Here is a 19,630-nt window from a genome sequence, read left to right as displayed (position 1 = left end):
GGGCTGAATATGCAGCACTCCTTTAACAAAAGTCTGAACTTCAGGCAGTGAAGCCAGTTCTTTTTGGAAGAAAATCGACAGAGCCGAGATCTGGACCTTAATGGAACCCAATTTTAGGCCCATAGTCACTCCTGACTGTAGGAAGTGCAGAAATCGACCGAGTTGAAATTCCTCCGTTGGGGCCTTTCTGGCCTGACATCAAGCAACATATTTTCGCCATATGCGGTGATAATGTCTTACGGTCACATCTTTCCTAGCTTTAATCAGCGTAGGAATGACTTCCTCCGGAATGCCCTTTTCTTTTAGGATCCGGTGTTCAACCGCCATGCCGTCAAACGCAGCCGCGGTAAGTCTTGGAACAGTCAGGGCCCCTGCTGCAGCAGGTCCTGTCTGAGCGGCAGAGGCCATGGGTCCTCTGAGATAATTTCTTAAAGTTCTGGGTACCAAGTTCTTCTTGGCCAATCCGGAACGATGAGTATAGTTCTTACTCCTCTCTTTTTTATTCTCCTCAGTACCTTGGGTATGAGAGGAAGAGGAGGGAACACATAAACCGACTGGTACACCCACGGTGTCACTAGAGCATCCACAGCTATCGCCTGAGGGTCCCTTGACCTGGCGCAATATCTTTTTAGCTTTTTATGAAGGCGGGATGCCATCATGTCCACCTGTGGTCGTTCCCACCGGTGTACAATCAGCTTGAAGACTTCTGGATGAAGTCCCCACTCTCCCGGGTGGAGGTTGTGTCTGCTGAGGAAGTCTGCTTCCCAGTTTTCCACTCTCGGAATGAACACTGCTGACAGTGCTATCACGTGATTCTCCGCCCATCCAAGAATCCTTGTGGCTTCTGCCATTGCTATCCTGCATCTTGTGCCGCCCTGTCGATTTACATGGGCGACAGCCATGATGTTGTCTGACTGAATCAGCACCGGTTGTTTTTGAAGCAGGGATTCTGTTTTACTCAGGGCATTGTAAATGACCCGTAGTTCCAGAATATTTATATGCAAGGAAGTTTTTGTCCTTGGACGTTTTCTTCCCTGAGTGACTGCCCCCCACCCTCGGAGGCTTGCATTCGAGGTCACCAGGACCCAGTCCTGTATGCCGAATCTGCGGCCTTCACAAAGATGAGCACTCTGCAGCCACCACAGCAGAGACACCCTGGCCCTTGGTGACAGGGTGATCCACCGATGCATCTGAAGATGCGATTCGGACCACTTGTCCAAGAGATCCCACTGGAAGATCCTCGCATGGAACCTGCCAAAGGGAAACGCTTCGTAAGAGCTACCATCTTTCCCAGGATTCACGTGCAGTGATGCACCGACACCTGTTTTGGTTGCAGGAGGTCCCTGACCAGAGATGATAATTCCTGGGCCTTCTCCTCCGGGAGAAAAACCTTCTTCTGTTCTGTGTCCAGAATCATACCCAGGAACAGCAGACGCGTCGCGGGAATCAGCTGCGACTTTGGGATATTCAGGATCCAGCCGTGCTGATGCAGCACTTCCTGAGATAGTGCTACGCTGACTAGCAACTGCTCCTTGGACCTCGCCTTTTCAGGAGATCGTCCAAGTATGGGATAATTATAACTCCCTTCTTTCTAAGTAGTATCATCATTTTGGCCATTACCTTGGTAAATACCCTCGGTGCCGTGGACAGACCAAACGGCAACGTCTGGCATTGGTAATGACAGTCCTGTACCACAAACCTGAGGTACTCCTGGTGAGGTGGGTACATGGGGACACCCTCTTCCAGGCTTGTATAATCGCCCTGAGCGATTCCATCTTGAACTTGAACTTCCTTATATAAGTGTTCAAGAATTTTAAATTTAGGATGGGTCTCACCGAACCATCTGGTTTCGGTACCACAACATTATGGAATAGTAACCCCGCCCCTGTTGAAGGGGGGGGTGTACCTTGATTATCACCTGCTGGAAGTACAGCTTGTGAATAGCGTCCAGTACTACCTCCCTTTCTTTGGGAGCAGCCGGCAAGGCAGATTTGAGGTAACGGCGAGGGGGAGTGGCCTCTAACTCCAGCTTGTATCCCTGAGATACCCTTGTAGAACCCAGAGATCTACCTGTGAGCGAACCCACTGGTCGCTGAAGTTCCGGAGACGCGCTCCCACCGCACCTGGCTCCGCCTGTGGAGCCCCAGCGTCATGCGGTGGACTTTAGAGGAAGCGGGGGAGGATTTTGGTTCCAGGGAACTGGCTGTCTGGTGCAGCTTTTTCCCTCTTCCCCTGCCTCTGGGCCGAAAGGAAGCGCCTCTGACCCGCTTGCCTTTTTGTGGCCGAAAGGACTGTACCTGATAATACGGTGCTTTCTTAGGCTGTGAGGAAACCTGAGGTAAAAATGTCGACTTCCCAGCTGTTGCTGTGGATACTAGGTCCGAGAGACCCTCCCCAAACAATTCCTCACTCTTATAAGGCAAAACCTCCATGTGCCTTTTAGAATCAGCAACACCTGTCCACTGCCGAGTCCATAATACTCTTCTGGCAGAAATGGACATTGCATTAATTTTAGATGCCAGCCAGCAAATATCCCTCTGTGCATCTCTCATATATAAGACCACGTCTTTAAAATGCTCTATGGTTAGCAAAATAGTATCCCTGTCTAGTATCCATATTATCTGACAGGGTATCGGACCAAGCTGCTGCAGCACTACACACTGAAGCAATTGCAGGTCTCAGTATAATACCTGAGTGTGTATATACAGACTTCAGGATAGCTTCCTGCTTTTTATCAGCAGGCTCCTTTAAGGCGGCCGTATCCTGAGACGCCAGTGCCACCTTTTTTGCCAAGCGTGTGAGCGCCTTCTCCACCCTAGGGGACGTCTCCCAACGTAACCTGTCCCTTGGCGGGACAGGGTACGCCATCAGTAACGTTTTAGAAATTACTATTTTCTTATCGGGGGAACCCCACTTCACACACTTTATTCAATTCATCTGATGGGGGAAGAACCACTGGATGCTTTTTCTCCCCAACTATAATACCCTTTTTTTGTGGTAACTGGGTTAATGTCAGAAATGTGCAACACATTTTTCATTGCCGTAATCATACAACGGATGGCCCTTGTGGATTTTACATTTGTCTCATCGTCGTCTACACTGGAGTCAGACTCCGTGTCGACATCTGTGTCTGCCATCTGAGGTAGCGGGCGTTTTTGAGCCCCTGATGGCTTTTGAGACGCCTGGGCAGGCACGAGCTGAGAAGCCGGCTGTCCCACTGCTGTACGTCATCTAGCCTTTTATGTAAAGGAGTTGACACTGTCGGTTAATACCCCACTCTGGTGTCGACCCCACCTGTAAGCTTAAAAACACCTTTCCCATCAATACAGCATGCCCATATCCCTGCCCAATATCATTAACCCATTATTCTATATTAGCATGTTATTAGATGGTAAAAAAATGGATTATGTTTTATATATATATATATATATATATATATACAGGTTGAGTATCCCTTATCCAAAATGCTTGGGACCAGAGGTATTTTGGATATCGAATTATTCCGTATTTTGGAATAATTGCATACCATAATGGGATATCATGGTGATGGGACCCAAGTCTAAGCACAGAATGCATTTATGGTTCATATACACCTTATACACACAGCCTGAAGGTCATTTTAGCCAATATTTTTAACAACTTTGTGCATTAAACAAAGTGTGTGTACATTCACACAATTCATTTATGTTTCATATACACCTTATACACACAGCCTGAAGGTCATTTAATACAATATTTTTAATTATTTCGTGTATTAAACAAGGTTTGAGTACATTGAGCCATCAGAAAACAAAGGTTTCACTATCTCAGTCTCACTCAAAAAATTCTGTATTTCGGAATATTCCGTATTTCGGAATATTTGGATATGGGATACTCAACCTGTATGTGTGTGTGTGTGTATATATACATATATATATATATATATATATATATATTACTGTGCAAACGTTCTAAGCGGGTGTGGAAAAATGCTACAAAGTAAGTGCTTTCAAAAATAGAGGTGTTAATGGTTTATTTTAATCAATTAGCATAATGCAAAGTGAATGTACAGAAGAGAAATCTAAATTAAATCAATATTTGGTGTGACTACCCTTTGCCTTCAATTCTTCTAGGTACACTTGCACAGTTTTTGAAGGAACTATGCAGAGAGGTTGTTCCAAACAATTTGGAGAACTAACCACAGATCTTCTGTGGATCTAGGCTTGCTTAAATCTTTCTGGCTCTTCATGTAATCCTAGACAGACTCAATGATGTTGAGATCAGGACTCTGTGGGGGCCATATCGTCATTTCCAGGACCGCTTGTTCTTCTATAGGCTGAAGATAGTTAATGACATTGGCTGTATGCTTGAGGTCATTGTCCTGCTGCAAAATAAATTTGGAGCCAATCAGATGCCTCCTTGATGGTACTGCATGATGGATAAGTACCTGCCTATGTCTCAGCATCAAAGCACAAAGAAAGAGCGATGTTGAGAACCATAGATGTAGTGATCGATTAAGGAAATTTAGTGCATCAGATGAAAGACACATCATGCTTACTTCCCTTCAAAATCGGAAAATGTCCCTCAGTACCATCTGCTCAGAACTGCCAGAAACCAGAGGAAGAATTGCGGCCAAAAAGCCATACCTTCTATGTGGAAACAAGGCCAAGCAACTCAACTATGCATGAAAACATAGGAACTAGGGTGCAGAAAAATGGCAGCAGGTGCTCTGGACTGATCAGTCAAAATGTGAAATATTTGGTTGTAACAGAAGGCAATTTATTTGCCATAGGGATGGAGAGCGGTACAATAATGAGTGTCTGCAGGCAACAGTGAAGTATGGTGGAGGTTCCTTGCAAGTTTGGGGCTACATTTCAGCACATGGAGTTAGTCATGTGGTCAGGATTAATGGTATGCTCAATGCTAAGAAATACAGGCAGGTAGTTATCCACCATGCAGTACCATCAGGGAGGCATCTGATTGGCTCCAAATTTATTCTGTAGAAGATCAATGACACCAAACATACAGACATTGTCATTAAGAACTATCTTCAGCATAAAGGAGAACAAGTTGATCTCAACATCATCGAGTATGTCAGGGATTACATGAAGAGACAGAAGGCTTGAGCAAGCCTACATCCACAGAAGATCTGTGGTTAGCTCTCCAAGATGTTTGGAACAACCTCCCTGCATAGTTCCTTCAAAAACTGTGTGCAAGTGTACCTAGAGGAATTGATGCTGTTTTGAAGGCAAAGAGTGTTCACACCAAATTTTGATTTAATTTAGATTTATCTTAATTTCATCCACTTTGCATTATGTTAATTGATATAAAATAAACTATTAACACTTCTATTTTCGAAAGCATTCTTAATTTGCAGCATTTTTTCCACACCTGCCTTAAACTTTTTGCACAGTACTGTGCGTGTGTGTGTGAGAGATACTGATAGAATACACATTAGATACTGCTTCACCTATGTATAATGCCCACATGACCCATCGGGCTCATATACAGAATGTGTCTAAATCTGGCTCTGATACTAACCAGTGCCTCCCCAGCCATTGACCTCACCACACATCACTGGTTGAACGTACAGTATGCCTGTTTGCAGCGCATACTGTATTCTTGCATGTTGTTGTACTGCATCAGTGCTCAGGAGCTAAGCGCACATAAGTATGAGTATATCAAGCCATTCTGAATAAGGCTTAGCCACATCTGCCACATGGGAAAGCTTGACTCTAGGTGAATAATATTTTAGGACCAAAAACTTAATTTTCTGTTGTTGGAGGAATTATGCTTTAAATATCTGCTCATATTTGACTTAGCTTCCCTTTCACATTGTAAGTCTTACAGAGAGAAAAGAATGGTGAACAGAGTACCACTGGCGCTGGATCCGTAAGGATGTATATGGATCCCCAATAACGGGATCCTGTACCCCTGTATTAGGATTCAATCCTTAAGGTGGTAAACAGTAACTCAATAACCATTAAAGTAAAATCACATATGAATTTATTATTAAAAACATATTAAAAACATACAATACGTGAACACTGAAAGTGCAAGGTGACCATGGGTAATCCAGAAAAAGTGACTTGTGCTTTTTTCTTTTTAAACCCAAAAAGATGCACTTGAGAAAGGTTCTGTGGAACCGAAACGCGTTGCTTTGGACTGAGGAGAAATACAGGTGAACTGGAAGTGAATCCTTGCTGATAATCCTTCTGCGGTGGTGCTTGGCTAACTCAGCCTAGGACCACACCAGCTTATTCATAAGCTAGTCCACCGCACCACAGTAAGAGGGTGAGAGCATCTTTTTGGGTTTAAAAAGAAAAAAGCACAAGTCACTTTTTCTGGATTACCCATGGTCACCTTGCACTTTCAGTGTTCACGTATTGTATGTTTTTAATATGTTTTTAATAATAAATTCATATGTGATTTTACTTTAATGGTTATTGAGTTACTGTTTACCACCTTAAGGATTGAATCCTAATACAGGGGTACAGGATCCCGTTATTGGGGATCCATATACATCCTTACGGATCCAGCGCCAGTGGTACTCTGTTCACCATTCTTTTCTCTCTGTAATAGTGGGAATTGGTGTTTTTTCCCCCAACTGAGCAGTGTGTCTGGGCAGCTTTTTCTGTTTCACTGCGCAACTCTGGTATTGTATTAATTTTCTTACATTGTAAATCTTAGCCAAATGTATAAATTAAGATTCCACGTCTGAAAGAATTCTAATTTCTGTATAATTAGTATTATACAGTATATTTGGAATCACCTTAATAGGGAAAGTGTTCCCTGTGCTCGCCCCGCCCCTAAACCCGTGACATAATTATGTTGCGCACAGGGTGCAGGTGTCCAGGCTGCTACTGACTGCAGGGGGCCGTTCCAGAAACCATGCAAGCCACAATCAGGTGCCACCCTTAGGGCCCTGTGCATTTTCACCACTCGCACACCCCTAGCCAGTGGCAAACGCAGGATTTGCATGGGGGGGTTTCCAGAACTGGGCGGAGCCAATCACGGTGGTGGGGACTGAGGTGACCCAGTATATGCTGGGTCCGTAAAACTAGTGTGTCTGTGTGTGTATATATATATATATATATATATATATATACACACACACACATATATCTACACATATATATATATATACACATATATAATAAGAATTTACTCACCGGTAATTCTATTTCTCGTAGTCCGTAGTGGATGCTGGGAACTCCGTAAGGACCATGGGGAATAGCGGGCTCCGAAGGAGGCTGGGCACTCTAGAAAGATCTTAGACTACCTGGTGTGCACTGGCTCCTCCCACTATGACCCTCCTCCAAGCCTCAGTTAGGTACTGTGCCCGGACGAGCGTACACAATAAGGAAGGATTTTGAATCCCGGGTAAGACTCATACCAGCCACACCAATCACACCGTACAACTCGTGATATGAAACACAGTTAACAGTATGAAACAATAGAGCCTCTCAACAGATGGCTCAACAATAACCCGATTTAGTTAACAATAACTATGTACAAGTAATGCAGATAAACCGTACTTGGGATGGGCGCCCAGCATCCACTACGGACTACGAGAAATAGAATTACCGGTGAGTAAATTCTTATTTTCTCTAACGTCCTAGTGGATGCTGGGAACTCCGTAAGGACCATGGGGATTATACCAAAGCTCCCAAACGGGCGGGAGAGTGCGGATGACTCTGCAGCACCGAATGAGAGAACTCCAGGTCCTCCTCAGCCAGGGTATCAAATTTGTAGAATTTTGCAAACGTGTTTGCCCCTGACCAAGTAGCTGCTCGGCAAAGTTGTAAAGCCGAGACCCCTCGGGCAGCCGCCCAAGATGAGCCCACCTTCCTTGTGGAATGGGCATTGACAGATTTTGGCTGTGGCAGGCCTGCCACAGTATGTGCAAGCTGAATTGTACTACAAATCCAACGAGCAATAGTCTGCTTAGAAGCAGGAGCACCCAGCTTGTTGGGTGCATATAGGATAAACAGCGAGTCAGATTTTCTGACTCCAGCCGTCCTGGAAACATATATTTTCAGGGCCCTGACAACGTCTAGCAACTTGGAGTCCTCCAAATCCTTAGTAGCCGCAGGCACCACAATAGGCTGGTTCAGGTGAAACGCTGACACCACCTTAGGGAGAAACTGGGGACGAGTCCTCAATTCTGCCCTATCCATATGGAAAATCAAATAAGGGCTTTTACAAGACAAAGCCGCCAATTCTGATACTCGCCTGGCAGAAGCCAAGGCCAATAACATAACCACCTTCCATGTGAGATATTTCAGATCCACGGTTTTTAGTGGTTCAAACCAAAGTGATTTTAAGAAAACTCAACACCACGTTGAGATCCCAAGGTGCCACAGGAGGCACAAACGGGGGCTGACTATGCAGCACTCCTTTTATAAATGTCTGAACTTCAGGTACTGAAGCTAGTTCTTTTTTGAAAGAAAATCGACAGAGCCGAGATCTGTACCTTAATGGAACCCAATTTAAGGCCCATAGTCACTCCTGCTTGCAGGAAATGCAGAAATCGACCTAGTTGAAATTCCTCTGTTGGGGCCCTTTCGGCCTCACACCATGCAACATATTTTCGCCATATGCGTTGATAATGAGTTGCTGTAACCACTTTCCTGGCTTTAGTAAGCGTAGGAATTACTTCCTCCGGAATACCCTTTTCCTTCAGGATCCGGCGTTCAACCGCCATGCCGTCAAACGCAGCCGCGGTAAGTCTTGGAACAGACAGGGCCCCTGCTGCCGCAGGTCCTGACTGAGTGGCAGAGGCCATTGGTCCTCTGATATAAATTCTTGAAGTTCTGGGTACCAAGCTCTTCTTGGCCATCCACGAGTATCGTTCTTACTCCTCGCCTTCTTATTATTCTCAGTACCTTTGGTATGAGAGGCAGAGGGGAGAACACCTAAACCGACTGGTACACCCACGGTGTTACCAGAGCGTCCATAGCTATCGCCTGAGGGTCCCTTGACCAGGAGCAATATCTTTTTTAGCTTTTTGTTAAGGCGGGACGCCATCATGTCCACCTGTGGCCTTTCCCAATGGTGTACAATCCTATTGGAAGACTTCTGGAGGAAGTCCCCATTCTCCCGGGTGGAGGTCGTGTCTGTTGAGAAGATCTGCTTCCCAGTTGTCCACTCCGGGAATGAACACTGCTGACAGTGCTAACACATGATTTTCCGCCTATCGGAGAATCCTTGTGGCTTCTGCCATCGCCATCCTGCTTTTTGTGCCGCCCTGTTGATTACATGGGCGACTGCCGTGATGTTGTCTGATTGGATCAGTACCGGCTGGTTTTGAAGCCGAGGCCTTGCTGGCCTCAGGGCATTGTAAATGGCCCTCAGATCCAGAATATTTATGTGTAGGGAAATAACCTGACTTGACCAAAGTCCCTGGAAGTTTCTTCCCTATGCGACTGCCCCCCCAGCCTCAAAGGCTGGAATCCATGGTCACTAGGACCTACTCCTGTATGCCGAACCTGCGGCCCTCTTGAAGATGGGCACTCTGCAGCCACCACAGTAGAGATACCCTGGTCCTTGGAGACAGGGTTATCAGCCTATGCATCGGAAGATGCGATCCGGACCACTTGTCCAACAGGTCCCTCTGAAAAGTTCTTGTATGGAACCTGCCTAATGGGATTGCTTCGTAAGAAGCTACCATTTTTCCCAGGACTCGCGTGCAATGATGCACCGCTACCTATTTTGGTTTCAGGAGGTCTCTGACTAGAGATGACAACTCCTTGGCTTTCTCCTCCGGGAGAAACACTATTTCTGGTTTATGTCCAGAACCATCCCCAGGAACAGTAGACGTGTCATAGGAACCAGCTGTGACTTTGGACTGTTTAGAATCCACCTATGCTGTTGTAGCACTTTCCAAAATAGTGCTACCCCGACTACCAACTGCTCCTTGGACCTCGCCCTTATAACGAGATTGTCCAATTACGGGATAATTACAACTCCCTTTTTTTTGAAGGAGTATCATCATTTCGGCCATTACCTTGATAAAACACCCTCGGTGCCATGTACAGTCCAAACGGCAGTGTCTGGACTTGGTAATGGTAATCCTGTACCACAAATCTGAGGTACTCCTGGCGAGGATGGTAAATGGGGACATGCAGGTAAGCATCCTTGATGTCCCGGGATACCATGTAATCCCCCTCGTCCAGGCTTGCAATAACCGCCCTGAGCGATTCCATCTTGAACTTGAATTTTTTTATGTTCAAGGATTTTAAATATAAAATGGGTCACACCGAACCATGCGGTTTCGGTACCCCAACCCGTGTGGAATAGTAACCCCGTCCTTGTTGAAGTAGGGGCACCTTGAGTATTACCTGCTGGGAATACCGCTTATTAATTGCCTCTAGCACAGCCTCCCTGCTTGAGGGAGTTATCAGCAAGGCATATTTTAGGAAACGGCTGGGGGGAGACATCTCTAATTCCAGCTTGTACCCCTGAAATACTACTTGGAAGAAACAGGGATCCACCTGTGAGCGAGCCCACTAATTGCTGAAATTTTTGAGGCGGCCCCCCACCGTACCTGGCTACACCTGTGGAGCACCCGCGTCATGGTGTGTACTCACAGGAGGCGGGGGAAGAATCTTGATTCTGGGAACAGGCTGACTGGTGCAGCTTTTTCCCTCTACCCTTGTCTCTGTACAGAAAGGAAGCGCCATTTGACCCGCTTGCTTTTCTGAAGCCGAAAGGACTGTACCTTTTTCTGTAAGGAAACCTGAGGTAAAATTATTTCTTCCCAGCAGTTGCTGTGGATACGAGGTCCCAGAGACCATCCCCAAATAATTCCTCACTCTTATAAGGCTCTCTATGCGCTTTTTAAGTCAGCATCACCTGTCCAGTGACAGGTCTCTAATACCCTCCTGACAGAATGGACATTACATTTATTTTGGATGCCAGCCGGCAAAATATCCCTCTGTGCATCCCCCATATATAAGACAACGTCTTTAATATGTTTTTATGTTTGCCAACTATTATCCCTGTTTGACAGGGTCACCAACCACGCTGCAGCAGCACTATCTGCAGGTCTCAGTCTAGTACCTGAGTGTGTAAATACAGACTTCAGGATAGCCTCCTGTTTTTTTTTTTTTTATCAACAGGTACCTATTAAAGTGGCCGTATCCTAAGACGGCAGTGCCACCTTTTTTGACAAACGTGTGAGCGCCTTATCCACCCTAGGGGATATCTCCCAGCGTAACTTATCCTCCTGGCGGGAAAGGGTACGCCATCAGTAACTTTTTATAAATTACCAGTTTCTTAACGGGGGAACCCACGCTTTTCACACACTTCATTTATTCATCTGATGGGGGAACAAAACACTGCCTGTTTTTTCTCCCCAAACCTAAAACCCATTTATAGAGGTTAAAGTCAGAAATGTATAACACATTTTTTATTGCCGGGATCAAGTCACGGATTGGATTGTGTATATGTCTCCACCTTGTCGACACTGGAGTCAGACTCCGTGTCGACATCTGTGTCTGCCATCTGAGAGAGCGGGCGTTTTTGAGCCCCTGATGGCCTTTGAGACGCCTGGGCAGGCGCGGGCTGCGAAGCCGGCTGTCCCACAGCTGTTACGTCATCCACCCTTTTATGTAAGGAGTTGACACTGTCGGTTAATACCTTTTACCTCTCTATCCACTCTGGTGTCGGCCCCACAGGGGGCGACATCACATATATCGGCCTCTGTTCCGTCACCATATAAGCCTCCTCATTCAACATGTCGACACAGCCGTACCGACACACCGCAGACACACAGGGAATGCTCTAAACGAGGACAGGACCCACAAAAGCCCTTTGGGGGGACAGAGTGAGAGTATGCCAGCACACACCAGAGCGCTATATACTGCAGGGACTAACTGAGTTATGTCCCCTATAGCTTTATATCTATATATATATAATGTATACTGCGCCTAAATTTAGTGCCCCCTCTCTCTTTTTTTAACCCTTGTAGACTGCAGGGGAGAGCCAGGGAGCTTCCCTCCAACGGAGCTGTGAGGGAAAATGGCGCCAGTGTGCTGAGGAGATAGGCTCCGCCCCTTTTTCGCGGCCTATTCTCCCGTTTTTTATGGACTTCTGGCAGGGGTATTTACCTCATATATAGCCCCTGGGGCTATATATTGAGGTATTTTTGCCAGCCAAGGTGTTTTTATTGCTGCCTCAGGGCGCCCCCCCCCAGCGCCCTGCACCCTCAGTGACCGGAGTATGAAGTGTGTGAGAGGAGCAATGGCGCACAGCTGCAGTGCTGTGCGCTACCTTGGTGAAGACTGAGTCTTCATGCCGCCGATTTTCCGGACCATCTTCTTGCTTCTGGCTCTGTAAGCTGGGCCTGCGGTCGATCCCTCTGGAGCTAATGGTGTCCAGTAGCCTAAGAAGCCCAATCCGGCTGCAAGCAGGCGAGTTCGCTTCTTCTCCCCTTAGTCCCTCGCTGCAGTGAGCCTGTTGCCAGCAGGTCTCACTGAAAAGAACAAATTCTAAGACTATAACTTTCTAAGAGCTCAGGAGAGCCCCTAGTGTGCATCCAACCTCGGCCGGGCACGAAATCTAACTGAGGCTTGGAGGAGGGTCATAGTGGGAGGAGCCAGTGCACACCAGGTAGTCTAAGATCTTTCTAGAGTGCCCAGCCTCCTTCGGAGCCCGCTATTCCCCATGGCCCTTACGGAGTTCCCAGCATCCACTAGGACGTTAGAGAAATATATATATACATACACACACACATACATATACACATATACATAGCATATTAAACAAGCATACATATATATATATATATATATATGTACACACACATACAGTACACATATATATACACATTTATATATATATCATGTGTGTGTGTGTGTTTATATGTATGTATGTATGTATGTATATACATGTGTATATATGTATGCACATGGATATATATGTACTATAATTAAAATAAAGTAAACTTTTATTGCACTTGCAAGTGCCACCAGGAAGACAGCAGGCTGCAGAGGACGCTAGACAGTCATTAATAATACTCATGCAGCTTTAAAAAAAAAAAAAAAAAAAATTTTTTTTTTAAGTGGAGGGGGGTTTCCTGGGTACTCGGAAACCCCCCCTGGGTGCGCCACTGCTAGCAGGGCTGTAAGTAGGGGTGTGCGACCGGTGAGGTTTACAGAGCGCAGGGCTTTGTGGTTGCCACTGTCACTGCCCCAAAGCCCTTGATTCTAGCTAGCAGGGTGCCTTCAACAGCACCCTGCAGCCAGGATCGCTGGTGCAGTGCCACCGGAGCTCCAGACAGGCACCCTGCAATCTGTGCAGCCGATCAGTGCGTCCTCTGGATGCTCTGGTCAGCGAAACACTTACAAGTGCTGGCAGCCCCGCGCCTTCTGTGTGACATTATGATGTTGTGTGCTCGGGGGGGCAGGGCCGGCATAGGGTGCACTTGAGCCCTGTTATGGCACTGACCCCTAGTTACGGCCCTGATGTTTGGGTCACACACGGTGCCATCATATGTTTTGAAAAAAAGATAACATTTTAGTCAGACTTTAAAAACATAAAATGCAAAGTAAAATCTTCCCATATATACTATTGTTTGTATTATTAGAGACATTATAAATCAATGTGCAATATATGAAATGTGTTAGATCAGAGGAATTTAATCACAAAACACAAAACATAAATTTCTGCTTTGATGCAATTGCTTTGAATCCAATATAATTGGGTTGTCTTGCATCAGTTGATTCTCATATCTAATTGTAGTGATGAGAGAAACCTCATTGCGTTAGAACTGGCCAAGGTTTCAAAAGAATCATGTTTTGTCTTAACTGATTGATACATTCCACGAGTCATGTGTAATGAGTCATGTGAAACGTGTTGTGGTAATAGGCGCCGATTACAGGCCCGAGCACCCACGGACAATCAAGAGAACCCACAGAACCAGCCGCTGCCTCAGTTACCGCTAGCCGCAGCCCCCGCAGTGGGTTGAGATGCTCTGTGGGCTGCGGAAGCGCTTCCGTGCAGTGCAGTTTTAAAAGAAACACACCAAAAATGGCCGCCGCCAAGGAGGAGATAGATACTAAAGGTCACATTTGACCTCTAGCGCTTGTCTCCCTGGCGGCGGGCATTTTAAGAGGTTACACTGCACTGTACGGAAGCGCTTTACGCAGCCCCCAGCGTGTCTTAATCCACTGCGGGGGCTGCGGCGGCTGGTAGTACGCACAGTGTTTGTGAGATGCTGCAAATAATACATTCAGACTATCACAAAATATTCTCCTTATATGTGTAATTTCATGGAATCTTCAGAGCTTCTCTGAGTTACTGTATATAGTGTGTATCCAGCTTCAGCCCTGTAGACTGTAGCTTGTGATTTTTAGACTTCTGAGTCTGGCAGCAGTAAATCTTGTAGTACCTTGTGTTTTGAACCTGGCTTACTAATGTCATTGAGAAAGGATTTTCCACTTATGACACATATGCACACTGGCTCAGTGAACTAGTAGTCAGGCGTTCTGCAGGCAGTGATGTGATGGGCAGATTCTTGTTCATATCCCCTGGCACGGTGGCAGAACTATCACCAAGTCCCCCCCCCCCCCTCCCCCAGGATGCAGTGTGTGTGTTACCATGGAAAACCCTGCATATGTTAATCACTATGCCCCCCCCCTCCCCCATGACCCACTGTATGTGTGTGTGTGTCACCATGACCCCTTCCCCAGTATGTGTTTCACCATGCTCCCCACTCCCATGGGAACCACTGTATATGTGTGTGTTTGTGTGTGTCACCATGCACCTCCCCCCAGTATGTATATCACAATGCCCCCCCCCCCTCCCCTTGGACCCACTGTATGTGTGTGTCACAGTGACCCCCACCCCGGCCCTAGTATGTGTGTCACCTTGTCATCCCCAGGAACCAGTGTGTGTGTGTGTGTGTGTGTGTGTGTGTCACCATGCCCCCACCCCAAGCTCTACTATGTGTATCACCATCCCCCTCCCCCAGGCCCTAGTATATATCACCATGTCATCCCCCCAGGACCCAGTGTGTGTGTATGTGTGTCACCATGCCCCCCCAAGCCATGTTATGTGTATCACCATGTTGTCCCCCCCCCCGGGCCCCAATGTGTGTGTCACCATGTCATCCACCCAGAACCCAGTGTGTGTCCTCCCTCCCTGAGGTGTGTCGTGGAGTCCCTAAGCATATTTTTGCATGTGGGACAACCACTTGTTAGTTCCGCTACTGGCTAGCAGTATACTTAGTGATGCCTCCACCCACCCTCCCACACTTTGTTAGCAACGTACATGAAACCCCTGGCAATGTGCTGGAGATCCCTGACAATGCACAGGAGACCCCTGTGAGCATTGAACCCAGAGCATGAAACCCCTGATAACGTGCATGAAACCCTTGGCAACAAGCATGAGACCCCTGACAACAGGCAATTAATTTAAAAGTAATTAGAAGCCTTACTGTGTTGTATAATTTGTAAGGTCATTATTGTGTGTGGGGCATAAAATGGTGTCAAGGCCATAACTGTGTGGGGCATAATATGTAATTGACATTACAGTGTGTGGCATAATGCATAATGGGCATTACGATGTGTGTGGCATATTGCGTAATGGAAATTACGGTGTGTGGCATATTGCGTAATGGGCATTACGGTGTGTGGCATAATGTGTAATAGGCATTACGGTGTGTTGCATATGTTTAATGGGCATTACGGTGTGTTGCATAATGTGTAATGGGCAATACGGTGTGTGGCATAATGTGTAATGGGCAATACGGTGTGTGGCATAATTATGCAACGGTGTGTTGCATAATGTGTAATGGGCATTACAGTATGTGGCATATTGTGTAATGGGCATTACGGTGTGTTTCACAATGTGTAATGGGCATTACGGTGTGTGGCATAATGTGTAATAGACATTACGGTGTGTGGCATAACGTGTAATAGGCATTACGGTGTGTGGCATATTGTGTAATGGGCATTATGGTGTGTTGCATAATGTGTAATGGGCATTACAGTGTGTGGCATATTGTGTAATGGGCATTACGGTGTGTTTCACAATGTGTAATGGGCATTACGGTGTGTGGCATAATGTGTAATAGACATTACGGTGTGTGGCATAACGTGTAATAGGCATTACGGTGTGTGGCATATTGTGTAATGGGCATTATGGTGTGTTGCATAATGTGTAATGGGCATTACGGTGTGTTGCATATGTGTAATGGTCATTACGGTGTGTTGCATGTTGTGTAATGGGCATTAGTCACTGCTGCGGCTGCCCGTTCATTCCCGCTGCCACCTCCCGCCAAGCACCCACCAGCAAAAATCTAAATCGGCACCTGTGGTTGTGGTATATGTGAGGGCCATGTATGGGTTGGCATTCTAAATTGTGTATATATATATATATATATATATATATATGGTACATATCTGTATTTTACTCATGCATAATATTATGTTTTTCCATTTTACTCAAGTTATAACTGAAACTTGAATAAATAAAATAATAAGTAATCACTGAATTTTCAGTTATGTTTTACTTTTTTAGATTCTTACTACAGTGTATTTAGTTATTGTTTTAAGTATCTTAATGTTTTTTTTCTGTTTGTTTTCTTGCTTTTTTTTTTTAAATAACTCATTAAAGAAACTACCTGGGGAACCCATCTGTGTGGACTAAATGTCAAGCACCCACTGACATTGTGCCCTGGAATCTGACACTTTTCAGCTTGCTTCTCATAATGAGCGCTGTCCAGGCTGTTCTCTGTGCTGTTCAAGTCATCAATGGTCTCATCGGGACATTCTGTGGGGACTGCAAGTGCTCCGGATGTTGTGGGGTAGGTTGAACCCTCATTCTTCATGTTCACAGAGGAGGAGGTATATAGTTGGCCAAGGACAGAGCTTTCAGGACCCTGATGGGAAGGAGAAGTAGAGGAGAGGTAAAGGTGGAGAAAAGGAGTGGTTAGATAAATGGGATAGAGCAGTCAAAGAATCTGAAGGGGTTGCAGGGATAAGGGGTGGTCAATGGGTTTGAAAGCTGCTGTGGAGTCAAGGAGTACAAAAACAGAGAGGTGGCTTTTGGATTTGGCTGTGAGGAGATCATCAATTACTTTGATGAGGGCATTTTCAGTGGAGTAAGAAGAATTATAACCTGATTGGAATGGGCCAAAGAGGGAGTGGATTTAGAAAAAGGAAGTGAGGTTCTTGTGCATCCCCCCTCAAGGAGCTTGGAAGTATAGGGAAGGAAAGAGATGGGGAGGCAATTGGAGGTCGAGATGAGGTCAAGACAGGGTTTCTGAAAGATGGAGGAGACCAGGGCTCAGTTGAAGGAGACATGGAAGAGGCATAGGTTGACTGTACTGGCAATATGGTAGTAGGCATTGGAAGGCAGTAACTGGAGGTGCTGAGAGGGAATAAGGTCAAGAGGATAATGTTAATAAGTATCTTGCTATCAAGCCGTAACAAGGAGTGTTAGAGCTGTGTTGTCCCATAAAGCACTAGGCTATAGAGACCGCATTATCGCTGACCCACAGCCTTTAACGCACCCTGCAGCTAGTATCGCTGCTGTGGCCCTGTCCTCTTGGCATGACACCATGACGTCATTTAGTCAGGGGAGTAGCCGACACAGGGCATAGTGCCACCCAGTTACTGCACTGCTTGATATACAGTTTTGTTACAGACAAATGGACATTATTATAGATGTTAACTCCAAGTCAATGTAGAATTTATTGCTCTATAATTTTCCATTTTAAAATTTGAAAAGGACACTTAAGAGGAACATATGCTGCAAGATAATTCTGCAAGCCAGTCAACTAAAACAAACATCGATCTGTGTATGGTTCCAAACGATTATCGTTCACAAAAGAGAGATTGTCTGGTTATCATACCTGTCCCACCCACCTTACCGCCGTTTAGCTAGCTTCAGGCTGTGAGTGAAGATCCTATTGAACTTGGGTCCACAATGGTCTAATCATGGATTATACAAGGTTAATTTGTGGCAACGGACATGCAGTATTTGTAAAAATAGATAGACCACCATAGCAATGTATATGGGGATGGAGCTTCATGTAGAGTTGTTCAAGAGTAAATAACAATGTAGTGTATATACATATAACATTTTTATAATAATCTCTTTTTTTTCATGCAGGGTGATGGACCAGTGTAGCACCTGATGTTCATTACCTTCTAAGGGAGATTCCCTGGTGGATACCGCTAACGCAGGACGTTTAAGGATGAAGGGTCTGGTCACAGCTCTGACTAAATCGATTATCTTGTGTATATAACTCTTTAACAAAGTAACATTTGAGGAACTCCTAGTATCACCCACCTCTGCCACGCCCCCACACATGGCTGACACAGTATTTGTTAATACACATGGGTTTTAAAATATATGTTTCCATGCTTTATAATATTTATTAGCATACGCAGCGGAATAAGACTTCACTTTAGATACATCACTTTATATATCATGCCTTTCCGTAGACTGATATAAATATGATTTAATCACTGTCCACACTAAATTGCACCTGTCCTTTATTCAAGGTGCAGGCAGCCATTTTGTGAGCAGAGCCAATGTCCGTGAGGAAGCGGGACATCAAAGCAAAGTATTTCAATGATGTCAGTGTCTTGTAAGGAATTTGGAGGCTGCAGTCTCAAGTATGTTAGTTTAGCCCACAAAATGACTGCCTCTACTGTAAATACGTGGCTTGTTCACCCTGTGTTATAAATTATATATAATATATAATATACATTACCCAGGTTAACAAAGTTTGCATCTTTTTTTCAGTCTTACTCTTACATTTGGGAACAAGTGTCTATATTATATTATGGATATACTTCCCCTTTAAAAAGTCCCCTAATGTTTGAATAATATTTATTTGTTTTTTTTTTATATATCTATATAGTATATGAAGGTAGAGGCACTAACAAGCTACTTTTTTTCTCAAGGACATTTATGTAGGTTAGCCTAAATTACCTGTTAAGTATGAACTATTTGCAGTGATAAGAGATGGTGTAAAAGACCAATTTATAAATAATGTCATGTCAGTACACCACATCCGATAAGAGGCTGCCCCAGTTTGTTATCACTTATTTATCTGAGAGGCAATAAAGCGAAATGTCAGATTCTGATCCAGTGTCTTTAATGTGCATGTGCAGTCATTGCAGAGTATGTACACAGTCCAGCCTGCTGTGAAGGAACCCCAAGACCATGCGTGTAGCCAGAACTTTGTGGGCCCCATAGCAACATTTTGAAGGGGTCCCATCCCAATGCTTCTAGAGAGACACTTCTCTGCAGCAGTTGTTCATTTTATGCCATATAATAGTGTCCTTTAGTAGTTCATTTTCTGAACCATAGTAGAGCCTTATTTAATGTTATGCCCCATAGTAGTGCCCTATTTTTTTTATGAATCGTAGTAGTGATTAAGTTCACCCTATGTCACATTTCAGAGCTGCCAGTACACATTATGCCACACAGTACCCCAATTCACATTATTATTTACTATATAGTGCTCCCCATTCATATTGTACATCATTACAGAGCCCCGGTTCATATTATAAAACATTAAAATGCCCTACAGTTCATTTCATACCACACTATAATCAGCAGGTCCAGGGGCATACCTAGATATATTGCAGGCCCCAAGGAAAAAGTCTGAAAGGAACCCTACGTACCA

The 19,630-nt window shown here is 45.1% G+C and overlaps 1 protein-coding gene across 2 annotated transcripts in view; it reads left to right on the top strand.

The window, feature by feature from the left end:
* The window catches only part of LOC134909250 (transmembrane 4 L6 family member 4-like), a 30,534-nt gene extending 11,449 nt beyond the window's left edge, over nt 1–19,085 (top strand). For both annotated transcript variants that reach the window (XM_063915944.1, XM_063915943.1), the window contains 2 exons: nt 16,603–16,792; nt 18,103–19,085. In XM_063915944.1, coding sequence (XP_063772014.1) covers nt 16,603–16,792; nt 18,103–18,120 — 208 coding nt within the window. In that variant the 3' untranslated portion in view covers nt 18,121–19,085. The remainder of the gene's footprint in view (nt 1–16,602; nt 16,793–18,102) is intronic.
* Nucleotides 19,086–19,630: the final 545 nt, after the last annotated feature.

The sequence above is a fragment of the Pseudophryne corroboree genome, chromosome 4, assembly GCF_028390025.1.
Source record: "Pseudophryne corroboree isolate aPseCor3 chromosome 4, aPseCor3.hap2, whole genome shotgun sequence".
In the NCBI taxonomy this organism is placed as follows: Eukaryota; Metazoa; Chordata; class Amphibia; order Anura; family Myobatrachidae; genus Pseudophryne; species Pseudophryne corroboree.
The sequence above is the reverse complement of the archived record's forward strand: the minus strand, read 5'-3'. Positions and strand labels throughout refer to the sequence as shown.